The sequence below is a fragment of the Cylas formicarius genome, unplaced genomic scaffold (assembly GCF_029955315.1).
Source record: "Cylas formicarius isolate icCylForm1 unplaced genomic scaffold, icCylForm1.1 PGA_scaffold_7__23_contigs__length_41026272, whole genome shotgun sequence".
Taxonomy (NCBI): domain Eukaryota; kingdom Metazoa; phylum Arthropoda; class Insecta; order Coleoptera; family Brentidae; genus Cylas; species Cylas formicarius.
In genome coordinates this window covers 27,653,433-27,675,277 of record NW_026844352.1, presented here as the reverse complement: position 1 = coordinate 27,675,277, position 21,845 = coordinate 27,653,433, and the positions used below count along the sequence as shown (strand labels likewise).

Here is a 21,845-nt window from a genome sequence, read left to right as displayed (position 1 = left end):
AGGATTATTTTGTGTAAACGGTGTTCTTGTTTGTGGTTTTAGATCCAGGCGAAGAACCTAGAAAAGAAGTTTCCGAAATTAGTGGAAACTGCTATAGCTGAAGCGAAAGCGCATTTCTTATCAGTGACTCACACAGCCGGCGTTAATTTGAAAGTGAAGCCCTTGTCAAAGAATGAAAAACGAATTATAATAGAGCCATACAAGTTTTTGGGCAGATCTAAAAATTACGGCAACTACTTGCTGGTTCGCGATGAACTACTGACCAAGTGGGTCCTCCACCATCACATTATCAGAAAAATTTTGGACGAATGCGTAGTTTGCCTTCCTCGTACGCTTTGCACGATCAGCAACTTGAGAAACAAACCTTACGACATAAAAGAACTCGATGCGGTTTTTATGAAATTCGTCGAAGATTCACAAACCGCTGTCAAAAAATTACACGACAGGGTGGTGGAAATTGTTGGGCGGTACACCACGAAATTACATCCATCGGTTTCTAACAGGGTGTTCAAAGCGTGTGACGGTCTCCTCTCGGTTCACATAGGTCAGGCACTCTATAGAACAATCGAACACATTATCGACGCTACCGCAAGCGAAAAGTTAGTCCCCTATTTAAAGCTGTCCATCCACTATAAAGAAAATTTAGTCCTTCAGCCGACCGACACAGATTTGGTTCTTATTTACACAATATTCATAAATAAATTGGTAGAATGCTCGAACAAATATATGGCGCTGGAGTACTTCAAGAAGCGTAATTACCCCAGCAGGATCATTCGAATTTTCATAACCGAGGAATACGTTAATCAAGCTTTGGAGAAGGTGGCGGCCAATATCAGGAGATTGTATGAGCCGATAACAGCTTACGTGCGGAAACTCGATGACGATTTCAGCGAAATTTACAGCGATATTAGAATTGCAGGTAAAGTCTCCAAAAAAATTGTAATGTTTGTTGTGTTTAATCTTTTGATCGGCTGTTTGCGGTTTCTTAGTGGCTTTTTTTTAAATTCTCATGCATATGGCTGAGCGGTGTATTCCTGTTTTCACTTCATTTCACCATGTAAATTGTTAATCTATTTTCTTTTATTTCTTTCGAACTTGAACGTTTTGGGGGCACGGTAATAACTTACCGATAATCACCTTGTACGTTAATACGTAATTCTTGTTGGGTGAGTTCATTTATTTTTCATTTTTCATTTATTTTATCAATCTAGTCCAAGCTCGTTGCAGGAGTCGAAAGCAAATACGAAGATGTGGATATTTATACGCAATTCCGCAAGGGCTGTGAACAAATCAGACATTACCAGCAATATATAAGAAAAGCAAGCAGTATGTTGAGCAGCGAATATTTCGCTATGGGACAGTTAATTCTTTCCGAATACGTTATTACTATGAAAGAATCCGTATCTTCCATAATTGAAACAATATTTTCCGAATTGTGTGGTTTATACATTAGAGAGAATGAAGATATCTGCGATAGTTTCGAGAAGCTTAAAGAATACGCATTGATCAAGCCATCGACAACCGAAGATTTGATTGAGCAAGGTAATCCAGAAGTTTAATTAATAAAAATACGTTTGAAATTGTCGACAGGAAAATACATGATTTGGGCGAAGACCGTCCTTTTGCCTCAGAGCAGGGACAAAATACAAAACATGTTAAATAATTTGACTAAATTGATCGAGTTCGGAGATCTCTCCAAAGATCACGTGGATCTGAATTCCGAAACAGTGGGGTGGCTGCATAGAATCGAATCTATTTTGGAAGCCAACTCCATTATGTACGAGCAGCTCAAGTTCGAACACGAGGAAGAAGTACAAGCAGCCGTGAATCATGTGAATAACTCGATAGAAAAATTGACACCTATGCTAGGTAAGTTATTTGATAACTCAAGAAGATGGCGTGTTATTTTTTTTAATAATTCCACTGAAGCAAATTTGGATGATATGGACGACTACATTCAGTGTAGAGACTATGTGAACAAACTAAAATGTCACATGGTTGTGCTGAGGGACTTGAGAAATGAAATTGCTTGGATCGTCAAGGAACAAGAGTGTTTGGGTTTTAGGATATCTCCTTTCAAAAACGTCGAAGAGGTAGAAAATTGGATCTATCCATTTTTCCATTTAATCAAAGTCTGTGTCTACATTCAAAGGTATTTTTCAATGCCAAATTAGTTTTAATTAAATTTTATAAGCTAGATGAATCAGTCAGTCATATTTCAGGCATATAGACGTATGTTTGGATGGGCCTTTTGAATTCCTGAACTACGAAGAGACAGAGCGAAAAGTTGAAGACTTCATGAAAGAGTTATTGAAAATTCAAAAAACTTATAGAGTAAAGTTGAGGTTGGCACTTTAGGTGACGCTAGGAACGTGGTACAGCTCACTTTTTCCAGACAAACGCATAACGAAAGTTCCCAATTACGGTTTTTCGGAACAGTTGATGATCCCGATTTGTATGCTTGGCCTGCTTCCTTAAAATTGACATCTCTAGCTATCCAAACATTAAAGGACTTTAGGCCCGCGATGACCTTGATGCGAATAATGTGCAACGATGCTTTGGTTGGTGTTTTGTTTACAATGATGATTCTCGATGTGATTGAGTTATGGTTTTTGAGTAGATGAAGCGCCACTGGAAAGAGATGTCGCACATTGCTGGTTTCGATTTAACTCCTAACGCTGGTACTTCATTGAGGAAATTGACCTTAATGAGATTGGAGCCGGATTTGGACAAATATGACGTCATAAGGTTGGTAACACATAAGCGTGTATGTCTTTAGTCGATTTTTTAATTTGTGATAGTTCCGGAGCTACCAAAGAAAGAGAACTTTTAAGAAATCTGACGAAAATGAAGCAAGAATGGGACGATATATTCTTCAAAATAGGAACATTTAAAGACACTGGAATGATGATTCTGATGCAATTGGATGACATTCAGGTGAAGTTTTTCTTGACTACTTGGGGCATTATTTTTAGTTGTTTATGTTAATTATATTTGTAAACAATCCCAGGTCATTCTTGACGAGCATATTCTTAAAGCATTGACAATGCGAGGATCAATTTTTGTAAAACCGTATGAACAAGAAGTCAGAGCTTTTTATGACAAATTGTTGAGAATAAACCTCACTTTGGAGGAATGGGGAAAAGTTCAGTCCCAATGGTTGTACCTCCTGCCGATATTCTCATCTAAGGATATCGTGGCCCAGATGCCAGAAGAAGGAGCTTTGTTTAGAGAGGTATATCGATTTCGTTGACAGACCATTTGAAAGTTAAAAATCATTCTTTCAGGTAAACGACACTTACAAACGTTACATGGAGTTAGTCTATCGAGATTCGAGAGTTTTTAAAGTGGCGGGAGCGGAGGGAATTTTGGAAGTGATGCACCACTGCAACGAGCTGCTTGAAAAAATCAACGAAGGCGTGACGGCTTATTTAGAGAAGAAGAGACTGTATTTTCCCAGATTCTTTTTTCTATCGAACGACGAAATGCTCGAGATCCTGTCCGAAACAAAGGACCCCCTTAGGGTTCAACCACATCTTAGGAAATGTTTTGAAGCAATAAACGTGCTGCATTTTGACGACACATTGCAAATTCTCGCAATGTACAGTCAAGAGTCCGAGAAGATAACCTTCAGGCATGCGGTGAACACAAAAGAGGCCAGAGGGAGTGTCGAGAAATGGTTGGTACAAGTCGAAGAGCAAATGATTGCCTCTGTGAGGGATCAAATTCTTAAAAGCTTTAAAAGCTATTACGTGACTCCTAGGATTCAGTGGGTTTGTTTATCTGCAATGTGACCCAGGATGTTATGTTAAACTTTACTATTTAGGTGAAAAAATGGCCCGGCCAGATTGTTTTGGCGGTTTCCCAAATGCACTGGACATTGAACGTGCACAAGGCATTAAATTACGAGGAGAATTTGTCCCTCGGTGTGTTCTTCGAAAACTTGACCACTTCTTTGAACGATATTGTAAACCTCATTAGAGATCCGACTTTAACTAATCTGACTAGGATCACCATCAAAGTAAAATCGAATTAACATAATCTTATATGAAAACATTATAAGAATTTTCAGGCATTAATAGTTATAGACGTACACGCGAAGGACGTCGTTGAAGAACTATTAAAAAGAAATGTCGAGCACGAGAGAGACTTTAAATGGTTGGCACAGCTGAGGTACTATCTCGAAGATGATGAGGCATTGGTTCGATTAATAAACGCCACTGTAAAATACGCATACGAGTATTTAGGTACTAAATAGATGACAGCCCCGTTGTATACAATATAACTCAAACGTACCTTTTAACTAGGAAACACCGATCGTTTAGTAATAACTCCTTTGACGGATAGATGTTATCGCACCTTAATAGGCGCTTATCATTTGCACTTAAACGGTGCCCCGGAAGGACCAGCTGGTACCGGAAAAACCGAGACCACCAAGGATTTAGCTAAAGCCATTGCGGTACAATGCGTTGTGTTCAATTGCTCCGACGGTTTAGATTACAAGGCAATGGGGAAGTTTTTCAAAGGTCAGGTTTTGATCAGCTGCTATTTAACACGCCAAAAAATGAGTAACCAACATAAACCAAATTTTAACTCCGATCGCGTGGAAATTGTCTATGGAAATTCACTCGTCTCTCCACCATTTTTTTTGCACATTTCAACCAGGGGTCCTTTTTTTCGTTTTTCAGATACAAAAGTCATGTTTATGCTATTATCTAGAGATCGCAATTATTCTCGCTGGCAACGCTAAGCTAATCTAATTGAGGCTAAAACGAGTTAGAATTGATGAAAGTTAAATACTAAATATCAGTGCAGATATATACGGACGGGTTCTTTTTCCATCATTATCAAACTAATGCTTAAATTTTGAAATGAATTGAGATCCACTGTTTCACATGGATGTCATATGTCAATTGTCGATATAACATGACGTTGATAATTCCGTGGTTGGAAAAAGCTTGATGTTTAAAAGCTGTGCATTATTTTCTAGTGTTTCTAGTTCTTGCTTTTCTAATTGAACATCAATAATATAAGGCTTCGAATTTTGGGTCCATTTTAAAAAGAAAACTTCATATGAACATATCTCCTAAACGTCTTAACTTTTGAGATACAGGGTGGTGAAAATATCAAAAATAATATGTACATATTTTAATATCTGTAATACTATGTATCAAGAGGCATTCTTTAGTGTACCACAACTCTGAGGTGTATTTTTGAAACCTTTATAATTATTTCTTATCATTGTAGTAGGCTATGTCTGTAAGAATTATTAATTCTGTTGTCAAGGCAGTGGTTTAATATCATCTTATTAATTTGGTGTTAAAAATATCCGAGTATTGTTATTTTGAAAAACAATGGTCAAGTTTAATAATGAGGAGTTGGCAGATATGCATTTTATGTATAGTTTGGCAGGTCATACCAGAAACAGGTACTTGAGGGCAAATAATTATAAGTCCAGAAATTGAAGCAGTTTGAAATTCTATCGATGAAAATCCTAAACTTAGTACTAGAAAAATTGGAAATAATCTGAATATCTCGCAAGTCATATCATAAAAGAAATACTTTCCAGATGAAGCTAACTTTTTCAGAAATGCAATCAGAAATTACCACAATAACTATATTTGAGCTGATGAAAACCCACATGCAGTTGTAGAGCTTAAACATTAAGAATAGTTGTCGGTAGATGTTTGAGCTGAAATGTTTGGAAATTACTTAATTGGACCATTTTTTCTTAAAAATATGGTTTATTGCAACCCAGTTAACACTGTAGAAGAGCTGAAGCGTCGTATAAGAGCTTCCTGCGATTTAATAAGTATTACTGGAGGTATAGGATGCGTATATCCTACAAAAGTGGAGGATACTTTTAAAAACTTATCTAGTTTCTATGTTCTATTTGTTAAAAATTTTGTTATTAATTTATTAACAAACAATTTTGTTAAAAATTGAAATTGAATTGAAAAAGAACTAATTTCTCTGGATGCTGCCATAATAAGGATATTGTTATGACCATGACTATATTTTTATTTTAAGAGAAATCAGTGGCTTACCATCAATGTCTGCCAAAATAGACGGGTGAAATTCCGTACGCCTGTCACTGGTGTATTTTAAAAAGATGTAGTACACTAAATAATACCTCTTGATGTACACGTGTGACAGATTTCATTAAATTATCTACATTACAGAAATTAAAAAAATATATTCTATTTTTGAAAATTTTACCACCCTGTATCTTAAAAGTTAAGACGTTTAGGACATATGTTCATATGAATTTTTATTTTTAAAATGGACCCAAATATCGCCTTCTTAGTTATTGACGTTCAATTAGAAAAGACCCTGTATTTTCCAGTTTATCGTGATTTAAAGTTAAGTCCAGTGCTTATTTGAAAGGCACTTTGTACAGGGTCTATGCACAAGAAAATTTCATTTTTTTTGCGAGGTCTCTAGGAGCAATTTAGAAAAAAGTGCTTTACAAAATTGTCTTATTAATTAGTTAGTATTAGTAAAAAGTAAAATTTTCATGTTGTAATAGTTAAAACGAAATTTCCAAATGAAATCTTAAACTATCCGGACTATATCCAAAGTAAGTATGGTATGAATAAAATTTCTACAGAATGTCATTTTGATTCAAGCGCCGTTTCAATCATTGGCGCGTAATCGTTTCTAGGTCTCGCGTCTTGTGGCGCTTGGGCATGTTTCGACGAGTTCAACCGTATAGACATCGAAGTGTTATCAGTTGTGGCTCAACAAATACTCTCTATAATAATGGCAGTTAGAGCTCACTTGCCAAAATTTGTATTCGAAGGAACAGAAATTTCGCTGAACCCTGCCTGTTACGTTTGCATTACAATGAATCCCGGTTACGCTGGAAGAACGGAGCTTCCAGATAATTTAAAGGTACGTCACTCCTTGTGGCCCTTCCAGGTACTACGGATAATCGCGTTCCGTCAGGTTTTATTTAGAACAGTCGCGATGATGGTGCCCGATTACGCCATGATAGGGGAAATATCGTTATATTCATACGGATTCGTGGACGCCAGGAACTTATCTCTGAAGATAGTAACGGTTTATCGACTCTGTTCGGAACAGTTGTCTTCTCAAAATCACTACGATTATGGTAATACCGGAGCGTAACAGACAGTGATACAAACCATTTGAAAATGGGAATTTCATTCAATATATTTTTTTAAATGATGTTATTCTCTAAGGCATGCGGGCTGTCAAGACGGTATTGTCGGCGGCGGGCAACTACAAAAGAAAATATCCCGATGAAGGTGAAGACATCTTGCTACTTAGGGCCATTTTGGATGTCAATTTGCCAAAGTTCCTAAAGCACGATCTACCCCTTTTTGATGGTACGGTGCTAGTAGAAAATTATGTAACACGGGCGCATTTTTTAAATGAAATTTATCAAAATCAATGTTTCTCAACCAATACTAACCAATATTACCACAAAAAAACTGTAGACAATTTCAATTTTACCACTAGTCGACTTCTACACTAAATTGATTGCTAGGAAATGGTTACCAAATAAGCAGTAGTTACTTGGTCAGTTAATCCTTGGCAAAGGTAGATGATTGGTTCAAGTAAGGCTTTTCGAATTGAACATGTTTTTTATAATCGAATCCAGCAGCATTTTCGAGTAGTAGTCGTATCCTGGACTGATATATTTTCAGGTTTCATTGACTTCTTTTCGAATCAATGTATTATTGTAAATTCCGTCTATGATTTTGAATGTTAGACAAAGCTACTAGAATGAATGATGAATTAGGAGTATTATTTTAACAATTTTTGATAGACATGTGCAATTTTTTAAACAAAAATTTAGATAAGTTTTGAAGTAGATGAATATAAAAACTTTAAAATAGAAAAGTCGTCGCCATCACATCAAACTATTTTTGGTTATTACATTATTTTGCTTTTATTTGTGGGTTCAGTAAATATTTCATATTTTAAAATTTAAAAATATGCCGTTAACATATTTGTGTTTATCAAGAATTTGAGAAAAGCTCCAAAGTAATACAACATTTTGTATTAGGGATAATATCCGATTTATTTCCGGGAGTCGCTCTACCTAAAGTGGATTACGCGGAATTAAATAAAACCATGATTGAATGCGCATTAAAAGTAAACCTGCAGCCTGAAGAATCGTTCTTGACAAAGATGATCCAAACGTATGAAATGATGACTGTCAGACACGGTTTCATGTTGGTCGGGTACCCCCTGTCAGGAAAAACAAGTACCCTCAAAACACTAGCAGCTACTTTAACGCGAATGAATAAATTAGGTTTGAACGAAGACAAGGTCCTGCACTTCTTCGGTTTTAGTTGCTTGCGACTGAATTTTTTTTCGTAGGTGGACTATCTATTCTTAAACCCCAAGTCAATAACTTTGGGTCAGTTGTATGGTCAGTTTGACCCTATATCCTATGAATGGACGGACGGGGTAGTGGCTACGGCCTTCAGAAACTTTGTTACCGATTCGAGCCCCAACAGGTAAAGCGATTTCAGAATTATAACAGAGTGATAAAATATTAACGATTTAACTCCGCTACCCTATTATTAATGATTAGAGTTTGGATTTTTATGCACAGAAAATGCTTAAAATATGCTCATATACATGTCTGGTTTTCCAAAAAATATGTCAAATATATGCATTATTGTACCATCTATGTACTTTTATGCCTTTTATTTTTACAAAAAAAATATATTCAATTACTTATTTGAAATATGAGCACTTACCACATTTCCACAAGCCTTGCCAAATACTTCTTCTTTTTCCCAAGATAGCTCTGGATGATTTTTAATTCATACATATATAGACCGCTCCCATATATAGACCGCCTCCATATACAGACCGTCTCCATATACAGATCGCTTCTGTATACGGACCGCCTTCGTATACGGACCGTCTTTGTATATGGATCGTCTTCATAGAAAGAACACTTTCATAAATAGATTGTTTTTACAAAGAAATTATATTTTTATATAAACAATCAATTTATCTTTTTTTTTAATACTCGCTCTACTGCGCTCCGGTCGTGATTAAACTGTTTGAAATAATATTTTTATATTTAATTAATTTATATTTAATGAAATTAAATAAAACTGAAAATGAGATGTAAGTGGAAATATCCATAAATTAAATATATTTTAACCATATGTTTTTTTAGACACTCGCTCGGCTCGTGACTAAATTGTTGAATATAATATTTTTATGTTGAATATAATAATTTGTTTTGGTAAAAGAAAATTAAAATTGAAATAAAAATTTTTTGGTACTAATGAATTTTTAAATACATATTTTTGAGTTTATTATTATTATATATTATTAATTTATATTTAAATAAATTTAAAAAAATAAATAAAATGAAATGTGGCAAAAATTATTTTGTATTAAAAATGTAAGTAAAAAGATTTCCTTATTCGTAAGATGTTTGGTATTTGGGCATAAATATGTCTGGTATTTCTAAAAAATATGTCAAATATATGCTTTTTTCTACCATCTTTGTGCTTTTATATTTTTTACATATATTGTTTAGTGAAAATCAAGGAAAGAATAGTCATACAACGAAAAAAATAATAATACTTAATTAGGAGTATAAAGAAACCAACTGATAATTCACCTTCGGTATTTTGAATTCAATGATAGTGCACTCTCGGACGCTCGGACAGCAAATAAAATGTTTAAAATGCTTGGAAAAATTCAAAAATACATATGAAGAGGATGGGATGTATTTCATTCAATCACAAGCACCATCAGTGATAATTTTCAGAAGAGGTTTTTATAATCACATTAGATAAAAGCGTCAAACAAGAAAATGGAAGAGGGCTTAATCCTTAGGAAACGGGATTTTTAATCTTATCCGTTTGGAAAATCCCAGTAATAAACTAATGAATGGGTCAATTTTCTATTTTTTGCTCGAAAAATAGAAAATATTCACTTCACAATGTATAACAACAAAAATATGTACTAAAGCTTCATTTTATGCGTAATTTGTAATTTTTTTATATCGTTAATATAATTATTTCATTTTAAAAAGGGGTATATCCTAAATATTGTGTTGATATTCCTAATAATAAAAAAGATGTTTTTTACATAAAATCATAACTCTACTAATGATACTCATAAAGCAATCAAATTGAACAGAAACGTGTGGCAAACGGGAACATCCAAAACAGTTTTATGACATAAATTAGCTAGTCTTTATGTAGGCGCGTGATTCCTTAGCTTCCTTAGATATTATAATATTTTATAATAATGATTTATTTTTCATAACTTTTATTTTTGTATTTTGTTTAACTACGGATGTTCATTGATTTAAGGTTAGTGGTACATATTATATGTCACAAATCATATTATCAAATATTTCGAAGAACTTGATTTTGTTAGCTAAAACTCACTTTTTGTCTAAATTTGTATTTTGATTATACAATTCTTTAATCAACTTCGGTTGTCTTTATTTCCTTACTTAACAGATGGGTATACACCTGTTCAAATATTTGTATAAGCGAAGAAAGAAGAACAACGAATCTTTGTTTATGAAATTTAATGAAAATTGATGGTTCGGCAATAAAATGCTATAAAAATAATAAGTCCTATATATATTTCACCCATGTCGGCATAATTTTGCATTTTGCAATAAATTGTCAAATTCATTTGAATTAAAAAATCAATGAGATGCCGAGCATTTTAACGATTATCAATTGACTTTGCCCCATTCAGAAAATGGATAATTTTTGACGGCCCAGTGGATGCGGTCTGGATAGAAAATATGAATAGCGCCCTGGACGATAATAAGAAGTTGTGTTTGATGTCAGGAGAGGTGATGTCGATGACGAACTCTATGTCATTGATTTTCGAAACTATGGATTTGGAGCAAGCATCGCCAGCAACTGTAAGAGTTTTTGGAAAATCCTATTAGTTATAAATTCTATATGAGAAACGTCTGGAAAATAGTTTCAAAATTTCACCTTTTTTATAATTTAGGGAACGTACAACTACTTACGGCGAGTCTTTAATATTGAGCGTTGAATATTCCCAGGTATCAAGATGTGGCATGATATACATGCAACCCGAAAACTTAGGTTGGAGGCCTTTCGTCGATTCTTGGTTACCGCATTGTAATCCAGAATGGTGTGGTCCAAAAAGAAAAGACTACATTAGAGATTTGCTCGATTGGATCGTACCACCAAGCCTTGACTTCTTAAGAAGTAAGTGTCTTCAGGTAAGTCTTACAGGCAATGATGAGGGTAGTATAATGAAACCGTCCCATCGTTAGTACTGCAATCCGGGCGATATAAGTCTGGTGAGAACTATGATGTCCTTGATAGAAATGTTACTGAATGATGCTTGCCAGAACTGCAAGAGAAAAGAAGAGGAGTTTAAAAATATGAACGTGTGGATACAGGCAACGTTTATACAGGCGGGTGTAGGTTGATGTCAAAATCTGCTGCATTAATTTAATTCAGAGATATTTGCTAATGATACTAAGGTTTGGGGCCTGGGTGGCGTATTAGACAAATATTCCAGAGCGATGTTCGACGAATTCTACAAACTGCTCTGGAAGGGGCTAATAGGCAATTGCCCTTATCCAACATCAATGGACAAGTTGGAAGTCGGCATTCCTTCTGAGGGAATGTTATTCGATTATTCTTATAATTACAAAATGAAGGGCAATTGGAAATATTGGCCGGAAATAGTGCGGACTCAGAAGATCGATGATTGCAAAAATATAGTACAGGCGCTCATTCCTACGGTGGACACGGCACGGTACAAGAGAAAAGTTTGCGGTATATTCTACACCATTTAATAATATTTTTTATCAAAGATACATGGCGTTAATAGACTTACATATTCGTTACAAGAAGCGGCTTCTTCTAGTGGGTCCCACTGGGACCGGAAAGACTTTTTATGTTCAAGATATGTTAATGTACAGAGTGGACCAGGAGAAATTTGAGCCCGCATTTATCACTTTCACAGTTCAGATTTCAGCAAATCAAACGCAAGAACTGATTATCTCGAAACTATCCAAGAAAAGGAGGGGGCACTATGGCGCTCCGAAGGGAAAAACTACTGTTGTGTTTATAGACGACGTTAACATGCCATTGAAAGAGGAATACGGGGCACAACCACCCTTGGAGTTACTAAGGTACTCTTACGGATTTCGTCTTTGTAAACTTACATTATGAAACGTTCTACGCTTGGGAACGTTGCTTACCTATGAAAACTGAAGTTATGATAGTAACTGGATATTTTATGCACACTCTCGCATTTGACACAAATCTAAAAGTACTTATAAAAAAAAATGCGGTGCTAGATGCTGTAGAATTAAATAGAACCATTGAATCAGAACCGCACAGATTGAGATTTTCGTTGCGTATTATACAGGATGTTCTATAAAATTTCAAATCAATCTATCAAATCAAAAGCCACAAATTTCCAAACTTAATAATAATAAACAGCGTTTTTACAAAAGCAGACATATTCTAATAAATAAATTGAAAAACTTTTGGATATGCCTGATTAGTCTTATACAAATAACGGATATGTAAAAATTAGCCGTTTTTTTTTCTGTAAATATAAAGTTGAGCTTATGTGTCTGCTGGAAAAGAGATGCCTACTTAAATTTATTACTGTCTAGTAGGGTAAGATCCCAAGCACGGCAGACCTACGTTATTTTAGCAAAGCTGAAATTATAAAGATGGGTATGGGTAGCATTAAAGGAAATAACTTTAAAGTTAACAACCTCGTCATCTACATTAAATTTATTGGATGCAGTTGTATCACAGACTCCAAGTTTATCACCTAATTCCACACCTGATCCAGTTACAATACTAGAACAAGTTATTTTATCTGTGTTACCAGAACCGCAGAAATCAATTTGAAGAAAATATTCAATCAGAAAATGTTGATTTACTTATTGAAGATGTTATTTCTGTGGAAAATTAAGTAAACATTGAATCCGAGGATAAAATTTGCTTAAATTGTGACAAAAAAAAATCGATCAAAAGAGCAGCCGTTAGGTTCGTGTGATTTATCTAGTGCTAAGAAAGAAATTGAAAATTATGCAAAAACGAACAGAATTTTATTACCAGCATTTGTGCCAAAAAAAATTTCAAAATAAAATATTAAAAAAATTAAGAAAGGATTTCATCATCAAGTGCCTTTTGAGGAGGTAATTGATTTTATCTGAGAAAATGTAATCGAAACAGAACGGTGTTATTTTTTAACTTATCTTCACAGATATTATATTGATTTTATCGCAAGAACGGCAGAAAAGCAGTTGACAAAATTTCAGAAAATTTCACGCCACAAAAAACAACAATTAAAAAACAAAAATTTATCAAAGAATTTAACTCCTAAATATTTGACCTCCGTAGATAATTTTGCAAAAAGCTGCTTTAATTTTAAGAAAATCCGTCATTCAATGAGATTACAGTACCACAAGGGGAATTGGACTTTTATTTCATACTCACAATTGGTAGTAATCGAAAAATAAAAAACAATCTTAAATGTATTCGTCAAGTACGATCATTCAGTGAAGATATCCTATATGGAATATACAACTCAAAATTTAGATCATCAACATTACGCTTGAAATGAAAAGTTTTATAATAAAACAAATTTTCAACAATATACATAAATAAAAATAAATATACAATATATAGTCTGTATATTGTCTTTGCGCTCGCACACACAGTGGAACTTTGTTGGCGCCTGGGAGGGCCCATCTGAATCATCCGCCTGTTCAATTATAATTTTATAATGTTACTCTCAATAACATTTATAAACGGCGTCTTTGCTACTATGACGTCGGTTGCCTTATTTTTTAGAAATGTCTAAGAGTCCGCAGGAAGTTATGGTCCACAGGACGTGACTCCCAAATATATATACTTGTTTATAACAACAATCGTTAGAAAATGTGTAAAAACCTACCATTAAAAATGAATGTAGGTGAGCAATGATTTTTACACCTTTTTGACTTACTTTCAACCTAGCAATTACCCGTACCTTCCTATACTATTCATCTTTAAAATTTCAGCTTTGCTAAAATGACGTAGGTCTGCCGTACTTGGGATCTTGGACTATAGCATTTATAGTACTAGAGCAATTTTTAAAAAAAAGGAAATTCTTTTGTAGGGGTACATTTGCAAAACATGTTCTTTGTTGTTTCTTTTTAAAATAGATCCCATAAAGACGTTGTAATCACATGTTTTTGATAATTACAGTGATATTATTCGAGAATATTTGTTGTCATTTTGCAGAACTTTAATCAACATCTTTATAACCAAAAAGAGAATGAATTCACATCCCGTTTTTCAGGCAATTTTTCGACCATAAAAACTGGTACGACGTTAAAACCACCGAACCAATATATTTGCGCGATGTGTTGTTTCTCGGGGCCATGGGCTTGGTGGGAGGAAGTCGCCAAGATGTTTATCCGAGGTTTTTAAGTCATTTCAACATATTTTCAATAAACGAGTTCAGCGAGGAAAGCATGTCGAAGATATACTCGAACGTGTTGCATTTGGGTTGGAAGAATCACGGATTTCCCACGGAAATAATTTCGATGGTGAACCAAACAGTTGCCGCAAGCTTGCAAATTTTCAAAGAGGCGATCGAACACCTAAGACCCACTCCGTCGAAAAGCCACTACGTTTTCAATTTGAGAGATTTTTCGAGACTGATACAGGGTGGGCGGCTATTTGATTAATCGTTAATATTCGGGTTTTGTCACTTTGCTTACAGGTTGCGCAATGCTCAGAAAAGAGTCGGTGGCCCATAAAACTTTTTCGAAAATTTGGGTTCACGAGGTCTTGCGAGTGTTCTACGACAGATTGATCGAACAAACCGACAAAGACTGGCTCTTTGGTATGATTCGAATTTGCGTCAGGGACAATTTCAAAGAGTTTTTCGAACACGTATTCGATAACTATCCGCGCGACGATAATGGTAGCTATCGAATGTGATTATCTAAAACGCGTAAATATTTGTTGGTTTCACAAAGGTTTCGTGACCCAAGAGTCGATCAAGGAGCTTCTATTTGGTACGTATTTTGACCAGGATGCGGAACTCGAAGAAAAACGTTACGAGGAGGTTCAGAATATCGAAGCGTTTAAACAATTGAGCCAAAACTGCCTCGAGGAGTACAATGCCACTCACAAATCCAAAATGGACATTGTTTTATTTGATTACGCGTTGGAACACCTCTCAAAAATCTGTAGAATCCTATCTATGAATTGCGGCAGCGGTCTATTAGTAATCTAATTTCGGTGACTGTTATATTCGTTTGTGTTCATAGTATTTTTAGGTCGGCATTAGTGGATCCGGCAGGCAATCACTAACTCGTTTGGCTAGCGAGATCTACGGGCACGCGTTATTTCAACCGGAAATCACCAACATGTACGGCACCAACGATTGGCGAGAGGATATTAAGAAAATTCTTAAAGAGGCCGGAGGGCGGGGAAAACATACCACCTTCCTAATATCGGAGGGGCAGATAAAAGAAGAGAGTTTTTTGCAGGACATCGATTGTTTACTTAACTCTGGCGAGGTGCCTAATATTTATCATATCGATGAGAAGCAAGAGATTCTAGACATGGTTCGATTAGCTGCTCAAGGTAAACAGTTCTATTTAAACTATTCATAACATTGTGGTGGAAAAAAAACTACTCCAGGTGGTAATAGAAATTTGGAGATTAGCCCGCTGGAAGTATTCTTCTTCTTCACCAAGAGGTGCAAAGAGAAGCTGCACATAATGTTGTGCTTTAGCCCGGTAGGAACCACGTTTCGTAATCGGCTGCGCCTGTATCCTTCGTTGATAAACTGCTGTACCATAGACTGGTTTAATTTTTGGCCCCATGAGGCCCTCGTCGAAGTTGCTAAGGGCTGGATGCAAGACGTAAATCTCTCTGAGGAGATCAAGGAAAACGCAGTGGTAAATGATTTTCGAAATCACATCAATGTAGACCAACAGAAGTTTTTTAAGACTTATTGAACTAGTAGCATTTGTCAATAATTTTAGACGGTTTGTCAGTATTTTCATCTGCAAACGTTAAAAAAGTCGGAAGAGTTCTACAGCAAAACGAGCAGAAAGATTTACATCACGTCCGCATCGTATCTCGAGCTGATCAGATCGTTTACCGAACTAACCAATAGAAAACAACGCGAAATAATGGGAGCAAAAAATAGATATCTGGCAGGCTTGGATAAATTGAACCACGCAGCTGTTAGCATAGGTAAAACACATCAATATCAATAATCGATATTAACGGTCACGTCCGTGGTGCAGGTGAAATGCAGAGTTCTTTGGCTGAACTGCAACCTCAACTCAAGCAATTGAGTGACAAAGCTACAGCAATGACCAAACAAATCGAGCACGAAACGTTAACTGTCGAGCAGATATCGGAAATCGTAAAGCAAGAGGAAAAAAAGGCCAATAGACACGCGGCTACAGCCAAAGCGCTGAAATTGGAATGCGAGGCCGATCTGGCCGAAACCATGCCCATTCTCAGAGAAGCTATATCCGCGTTAGATACGCTGAAGCCGGCTGATATTAGCTTGGTGAAAACCATGAAACATCCGCCAGATGCCATTAAGTTGGTAATGGCGGCCGTTTGTATTATAAAAGGGGTGAAACCGGATAGAGTTGTAGACGTGGCAACCGGCCGAACGATCCTGGATTACTGGAAACCTAGTGTCAAGTAAGTGAAGTCAGTCTTCTTGTTGCTTCCTTGATCAGTGTTGGGATTTCTGCTTGGTACAAGAAAATATAAAAAAACATAACAGCCAATGAATGTTAAATGTAATTCGATGCAAATTAAGAGTATTTGCATACTATATTCTTAGCATAATTCTGACGTCCTTTCATATTGCCGATATGTAGTAGATGTAAAGTGGTGATTGGCCAAGTAATTGCAGTAAAGTGCAATTGAAAATTATTTTTCGAAATTGTAGGATCTTGGGCGACATAAATTTCCTGCAATCTCTTAAAGATTTCGATAAGGACAATATAAAACCCGAATACATGGCCAAACTGAGAAAGGAATACATTACTCATAAGGACTTTAAGCCGAGTGTGGTCGCTAAGGCTAGCAGTGCGGCGGAAGGCCTGTGCAAGTGGATCATCGGTCTGGGGGTTTAAGTCATCAACGTAGACGCTTAATTTATTCATTCTTCCTTCAGCTATGGATATGTACGACAAGGTATACAAAATTATAGCGCCGAAGAAGGCCAAACTCGAGCAAGCGGAGCGCGAATTCTCGGAAATAATGGAGACTTTAACGGAAAAAAGAAACGAAGCGAAACGACTCGAAGCTCAGCTTCTCGAGTTGCACGAAAAACTAGACGACGCTACAAGGAAGCAAACGGAATTGCAGGACGCCGTCGATTTGTGTAACAACAAGTTGATCAGGGCTCAAAAATTGATAGGTGGTCTTGGTAAGGGAATGAACGTTAATGCTATAAAGCCACGCTTCTGCTGTACAAATACTGGCCAGCAATTTTTTATTTGTTTTTTTGCCTCAAATACTTGTTTTCGTACTTTAAAGTTCAGCGTAAGTTTTTTAAAACAAACTGTTCGATATTCCCCTAGTGAAAATATTGCTTTATGCCTAGAGCAAAAAAATCGCCCAACCTCAAAGAGGTTCACAAAACTATAAGGATTCAATTATCAATTCACGAAAGAATCTACAGCTGAATATGTGGTTTATGCAGCAGTGTTTATATTTAAAGTTAACACCGAAATTTGTCAATTTGAAATGCAGACCTCGTACAACTTTATCGAGAAAAGCTATCGAAGTTGCTAAAACCATGTGGATAACCACGCAGTTTGAGGGATGAGGTCGAATATTTTAAAGTGAATTCATACCGACGGTTAAGTAAGAAAATTTACAATCTTAAATTGCGTTTTAGTAATTCGTCTAATTGTTAATATTTTCTCGAAAGAGACCATTGACCAGCTTTGACGCAAATTTCCATAAGCGTTTTCTCAAGTTAACAAAAATAACTTTTAGTCGACTAGAAGAGGAATTACTCAACTTAAATGTTAAATATTATTTTTCATACAATAATCTTAGCAAAATTAAAGACACCCTAGCCATACAGTCCACATTTTTAGGTCTGAAATTATTAATTAATTCCAACTCACATAACAACTGTGGCTTTAGTCGTTTCAAAGGCGCTCACTTGAAATCGTTGTTGAGTAAAATTAAAAATGAAGACCTTGTGGTCACCACAGCTGATAAGGGTTCTCGTCTGGTTATAATGGAGAGGAGGACATATGTCGATAAGTTTGACTTTTTGGCAGTGCATGATTTTTACCAGATGAAACAGGACCCCACTCATTCTTTCATTAACAGAATAAAAAAAACAATTTAGATCAAGCTTTACTAAGACTTGAATTCTTCAAAACTTATAAAGAAAGGTTATATCCTATGAATCCCAAAACACCTTTAGTATATCCTAAGATACATAATGAGAGGATTCCCATTTGACCCGTAGGGTCTTTCACGGTTTCATTGTTAAAATCTAGCTTCATAGCTTAACATGGTTCTTAGAAACACAAACTGGCTTTCGGAGTATTTATTCTACCAAAAATTCAGTGGAGTTGACCAGTTACTTGAAGAATATTGACATTTCATACAGTGCTATGTTGGCTTCTCTTGATGCCAAAAAACTATTCCCAAGCGTTCCATCATCTGACTGCATCGATTTAGTGAGCTCTTTATTGAATGACACCACTTTACCGTCATCGATGCTCTAGTTCTAAACGCTTACCGAATTCCTAAATTGCCATATACAAAACATATTCTTTGGACTATGAGGCAGGAAGATCTCTGTTAGGGTTCATGAACATCTAAGTTTGGTGAAAAAGTACAAGGAGACAGGTGACAGAAAACGAATCTGCTTTCGCTACTCATCGTTTGTAGACGGGGCATAACTTTTCTCCGAATAAAAATGTAATTGTTTTACATGAGTAGCCACAAAGTGGAAAACTTGATGTTCCTTGATCCTTGATTACTTCAATGACGTTTTCAATTTTCAGCCGACAATAATTTTTAATAATATAAAGTGCAGGTCTCTGGTGTAACCCCGTTAGGTGTTTTTTTTTTATATTTTTATGTTTTTACTTTTTCGGTTCGGATATCGGATTTGGTTTCATTCCATTTTGTGTCTGTGTGTGTTTGAGTTGACGTCTTTGTAATTTGAATCTTTATAGTTTTATGCCTAAAGGGCCTTTTGACAATTGAATGATGATGTTTTATAAGTGGATGACGGTAAAAGTGATTACAGTTGACAAATATAAAACTTGCTGTGGATTAAAAAACAGCTTACTTAACAAGTTGCAATACTTGGAGCACTTCTTAATTAAAATTATGAAATAAATAAAAAAATTATAGGTTTTAGTAGAAAAAGCGACTTTGCCCATTTGAATTGAATTTTATTCCATTTCTCCATATTCAAGTATCTAAAATTATCAATCTTGATTTTAGTAAAATGTATAAAGTAATAGATGATAGATGATAGATAATAGATACTTTTCAAGTAAAATTTCTCTCTATTTTTTCATGAAATCCCACGTTTTGCCTTTTCATATCGAATTTTTCGAATTCCCCGCAATGATATTGGTGACCTGAGTGATGTCAAAAAGCACTTTTAAGTTATCCGATATGCACAAAAAAATCCTATCCCTTACGTGGTATTTGCCTATAGAATGTAATTTAGATGTTGTAATAATTCCTAAGTTTCTTTTCGGGGTAGGTGGCGAGAAAACTAGGTGGTCGGCAGTGGCGGAATCGCTTCAGGCTCAATACGACAGCCTCGCGGGGGATATTTTGATATCATGTGGTATAATCGCTTACTTATCTCCGTTTAACAGCCTGTTCAGGCAGGAAATGGTGACAGATTGGCAGGAATTCGTCAAAAAGCTTAAAATCCCGTGCGCCGAGCATTACCATCTCGCCACGGTATTGGGCTCTGATGTGAGAATTCAGACGTGGTATATAAGCGGATTACCGCGAGACGGCTTTTCTACCGACAATGGTAAATTGAAAGAGCACCTATTCGCCACAGTTAATGGAGGACTATTTCAGCCATTATAATGGATAATTCGCGTAGGTGGTCCTTGTTCATCGATCCGCAAGCTCAAGCCAGTAATTGGATTAAGAAAATGGAGAAGCCGAATAATTTGACCGTGGTGAAGTTTAGTTTCCCTGACTATATGAAAAAGATTGAGACGTGTATTCATATGGGGTATCCCGTTTTAGTGAGTGCAAATCAAGACAATAACTTAGTAACGGCATCTAATGGGCTGTTTAACAGTGGGAAAACTAACATTAAATTATGATTGGCGCCGCGCACCAGGGTAGATTTGATATCCAAGAAATTTCCAAAAAGTTAGATTATGTTTAATTCACGACCATGATTAAACAAGAATGCTTTCGAAAAATCGTAACTGGGTGGGGCAAGTTCGTAGCGCGTAGCGCGAAGCAGCTTTGTATTTTGAAAAGAGGCCGCTTCGCGATTTCTTGTCGTAGAGAGGGGCATTGGTTTTCTATCGTGCTCCTGCGGACCACTATGGAACTTTCGCAAAATCGATGTAATTATCTTGTGTACACACCCTGTATAAAGCGTCTTTTACTTATCGCCGAATTTCAAAATCACGACAAACTTTGATAAATATAAAAAATTGTACAAGTAATAACAATTTCCAATTCCAAGTATCTCGCGCGTCCTGTATGATAGACGAAACCTAAAACTCTCTCTCTGGATACAATATTCGAGACTGTTTAAATCAAATTATCCTATGTGTTGTAGTTTTTTATTTACGGCTAATATTTATCCACGAAAACGGCAATTTTCAGGATCTTTTGGTTTTTTAGTCATAATTGACACACCCTGTACATAATTGAAAAAAAATCCGCAAGCGGATGTTATAGCTCTGGAACTTCCACGTTTCCTGGTCCAAAAATTTTTCAAAAATAGTAAATGGTTTTCGAGAAAATAAGTTTTTTTCTGAAACCATGCAGTGCGCCGTAATAATCAATGATGTCATCGTGTCATGGCTGAGCCTCCAAACAGCGAGCGAGCGAGCAGTACAGACGAAAACCGCAAACACAAAAATTGTAACTCTTGGTGCGACCTATGACACTGTTTGAGCCGATTAGTCATATTTTTTACGATTTTTGATTTGCGATTAATAATTTCCTCTGTAAAACAACAACTTCCAAGGTCTTTTAGATTTTTGCCTATAATTTGAAAACCCTGTACATAATCAAAAAAATGCCTGAAATAAATGTTATTGCACTAGATCTTCCGCGTCGGCTGGTTAAATAATTTTTCCGATCGGGTAAACGATTATGGAGGAAAACATATTTTTCTGGAAGCCAAAATTACCAAAAAAAAAAAATTCAAAAATTTTTATAAAATACTTGGTAAAATTTGATTGCACCCAATTTCTATTGTTTAAATGTGGACACGCACCTTTACTTCTCTGCTAAATTTGAAGTTGATATCTGCAAATTTAGGACACTTAACACATTACTTATTTAGCACTAAATATCGGGAACACACTGTACAATAGGTGAAAACCTTAAATACAAAAGAACGTGGCATCTGAATCATAGTCTTTCAGTTGTAACGAATTTTCAATAACAGGGGGACACATTTTTCAGTTTTTTTGAATTTGCGGCGCACCCTGTGTATTTTTGAACAATTGTAAAGAATAAAAGTATATAGTATATATCTTCTGCGTCTTCTGGTTAAAGAATTTTTATGGTCTCGTAAACGGTTTTTGAAAAAGGATCTTTTGTATAGTTCCTTGTACACGCGATTTTTAATTTTTT

General features: G+C 35.7%; 1 protein-coding gene across 1 annotated transcript in view; it reads left to right on the top strand.

The window, feature by feature from the left end:
* The window catches only part of LOC132705106 (dynein axonemal heavy chain 12), a 32,740-nt gene that overhangs the window by 1,269 nt on the left and 9,626 nt on the right, over window positions 1-21,845 (top strand). The window contains exons 2-35 of the mRNA XM_060675539.1: window positions 43-919; window positions 1,249-1,542; window positions 1,591-1,869; window positions 1,930-2,152; window positions 2,223-2,345; window positions 2,396-2,561; window positions 2,621-2,748; window positions 2,802-2,937; window positions 3,011-3,235; window positions 3,288-3,773; window positions 3,827-4,021; window positions 4,073-4,247; window positions 4,308-4,526; window positions 6,665-6,894; window positions 6,949-7,114; window positions 7,206-7,352; window positions 8,036-8,301; window positions 8,353-8,492; window positions 10,723-10,894; window positions 11,042-11,224; window positions 11,279-11,428; window positions 11,492-11,769; window positions 11,828-12,148; window positions 14,323-14,693; window positions 14,749-14,952; window positions 15,008-15,258; window positions 15,311-15,620; window positions 15,678-15,937; window positions 16,025-16,238; window positions 16,292-16,703; window positions 16,957-17,129; window positions 17,185-17,439; window positions 19,762-20,043; window positions 20,094-20,266. Of these exons, the coding sequence (XP_060531522.1) occupies window positions 43-919; window positions 1,249-1,542; window positions 1,591-1,869; window positions 1,930-2,152; window positions 2,223-2,345; window positions 2,396-2,561; window positions 2,621-2,748; window positions 2,802-2,937; window positions 3,011-3,235; window positions 3,288-3,773; window positions 3,827-4,021; window positions 4,073-4,247; window positions 4,308-4,526; window positions 6,665-6,894; window positions 6,949-7,114; window positions 7,206-7,352; window positions 8,036-8,301; window positions 8,353-8,492; window positions 10,723-10,894; window positions 11,042-11,224; window positions 11,279-11,428; window positions 11,492-11,769; window positions 11,828-12,148; window positions 14,323-14,693; window positions 14,749-14,952; window positions 15,008-15,258; window positions 15,311-15,620; window positions 15,678-15,937; window positions 16,025-16,238; window positions 16,292-16,703; window positions 16,957-17,129; window positions 17,185-17,439; window positions 19,762-20,043; window positions 20,094-20,266 (8,484 nt within the window). The remainder of the gene's footprint in view (window positions 1-42; window positions 920-1,248; window positions 1,543-1,590; window positions 1,870-1,929; window positions 2,153-2,222; window positions 2,346-2,395; window positions 2,562-2,620; window positions 2,749-2,801; window positions 2,938-3,010; window positions 3,236-3,287; window positions 3,774-3,826; window positions 4,022-4,072; window positions 4,248-4,307; window positions 4,527-6,664; window positions 6,895-6,948; window positions 7,115-7,205; window positions 7,353-8,035; window positions 8,302-8,352; window positions 8,493-10,722; window positions 10,895-11,041; window positions 11,225-11,278; window positions 11,429-11,491; window positions 11,770-11,827; window positions 12,149-14,322; window positions 14,694-14,748; window positions 14,953-15,007; window positions 15,259-15,310; window positions 15,621-15,677; window positions 15,938-16,024; window positions 16,239-16,291; window positions 16,704-16,956; window positions 17,130-17,184; window positions 17,440-19,761; window positions 20,044-20,093; window positions 20,267-21,845) is intronic.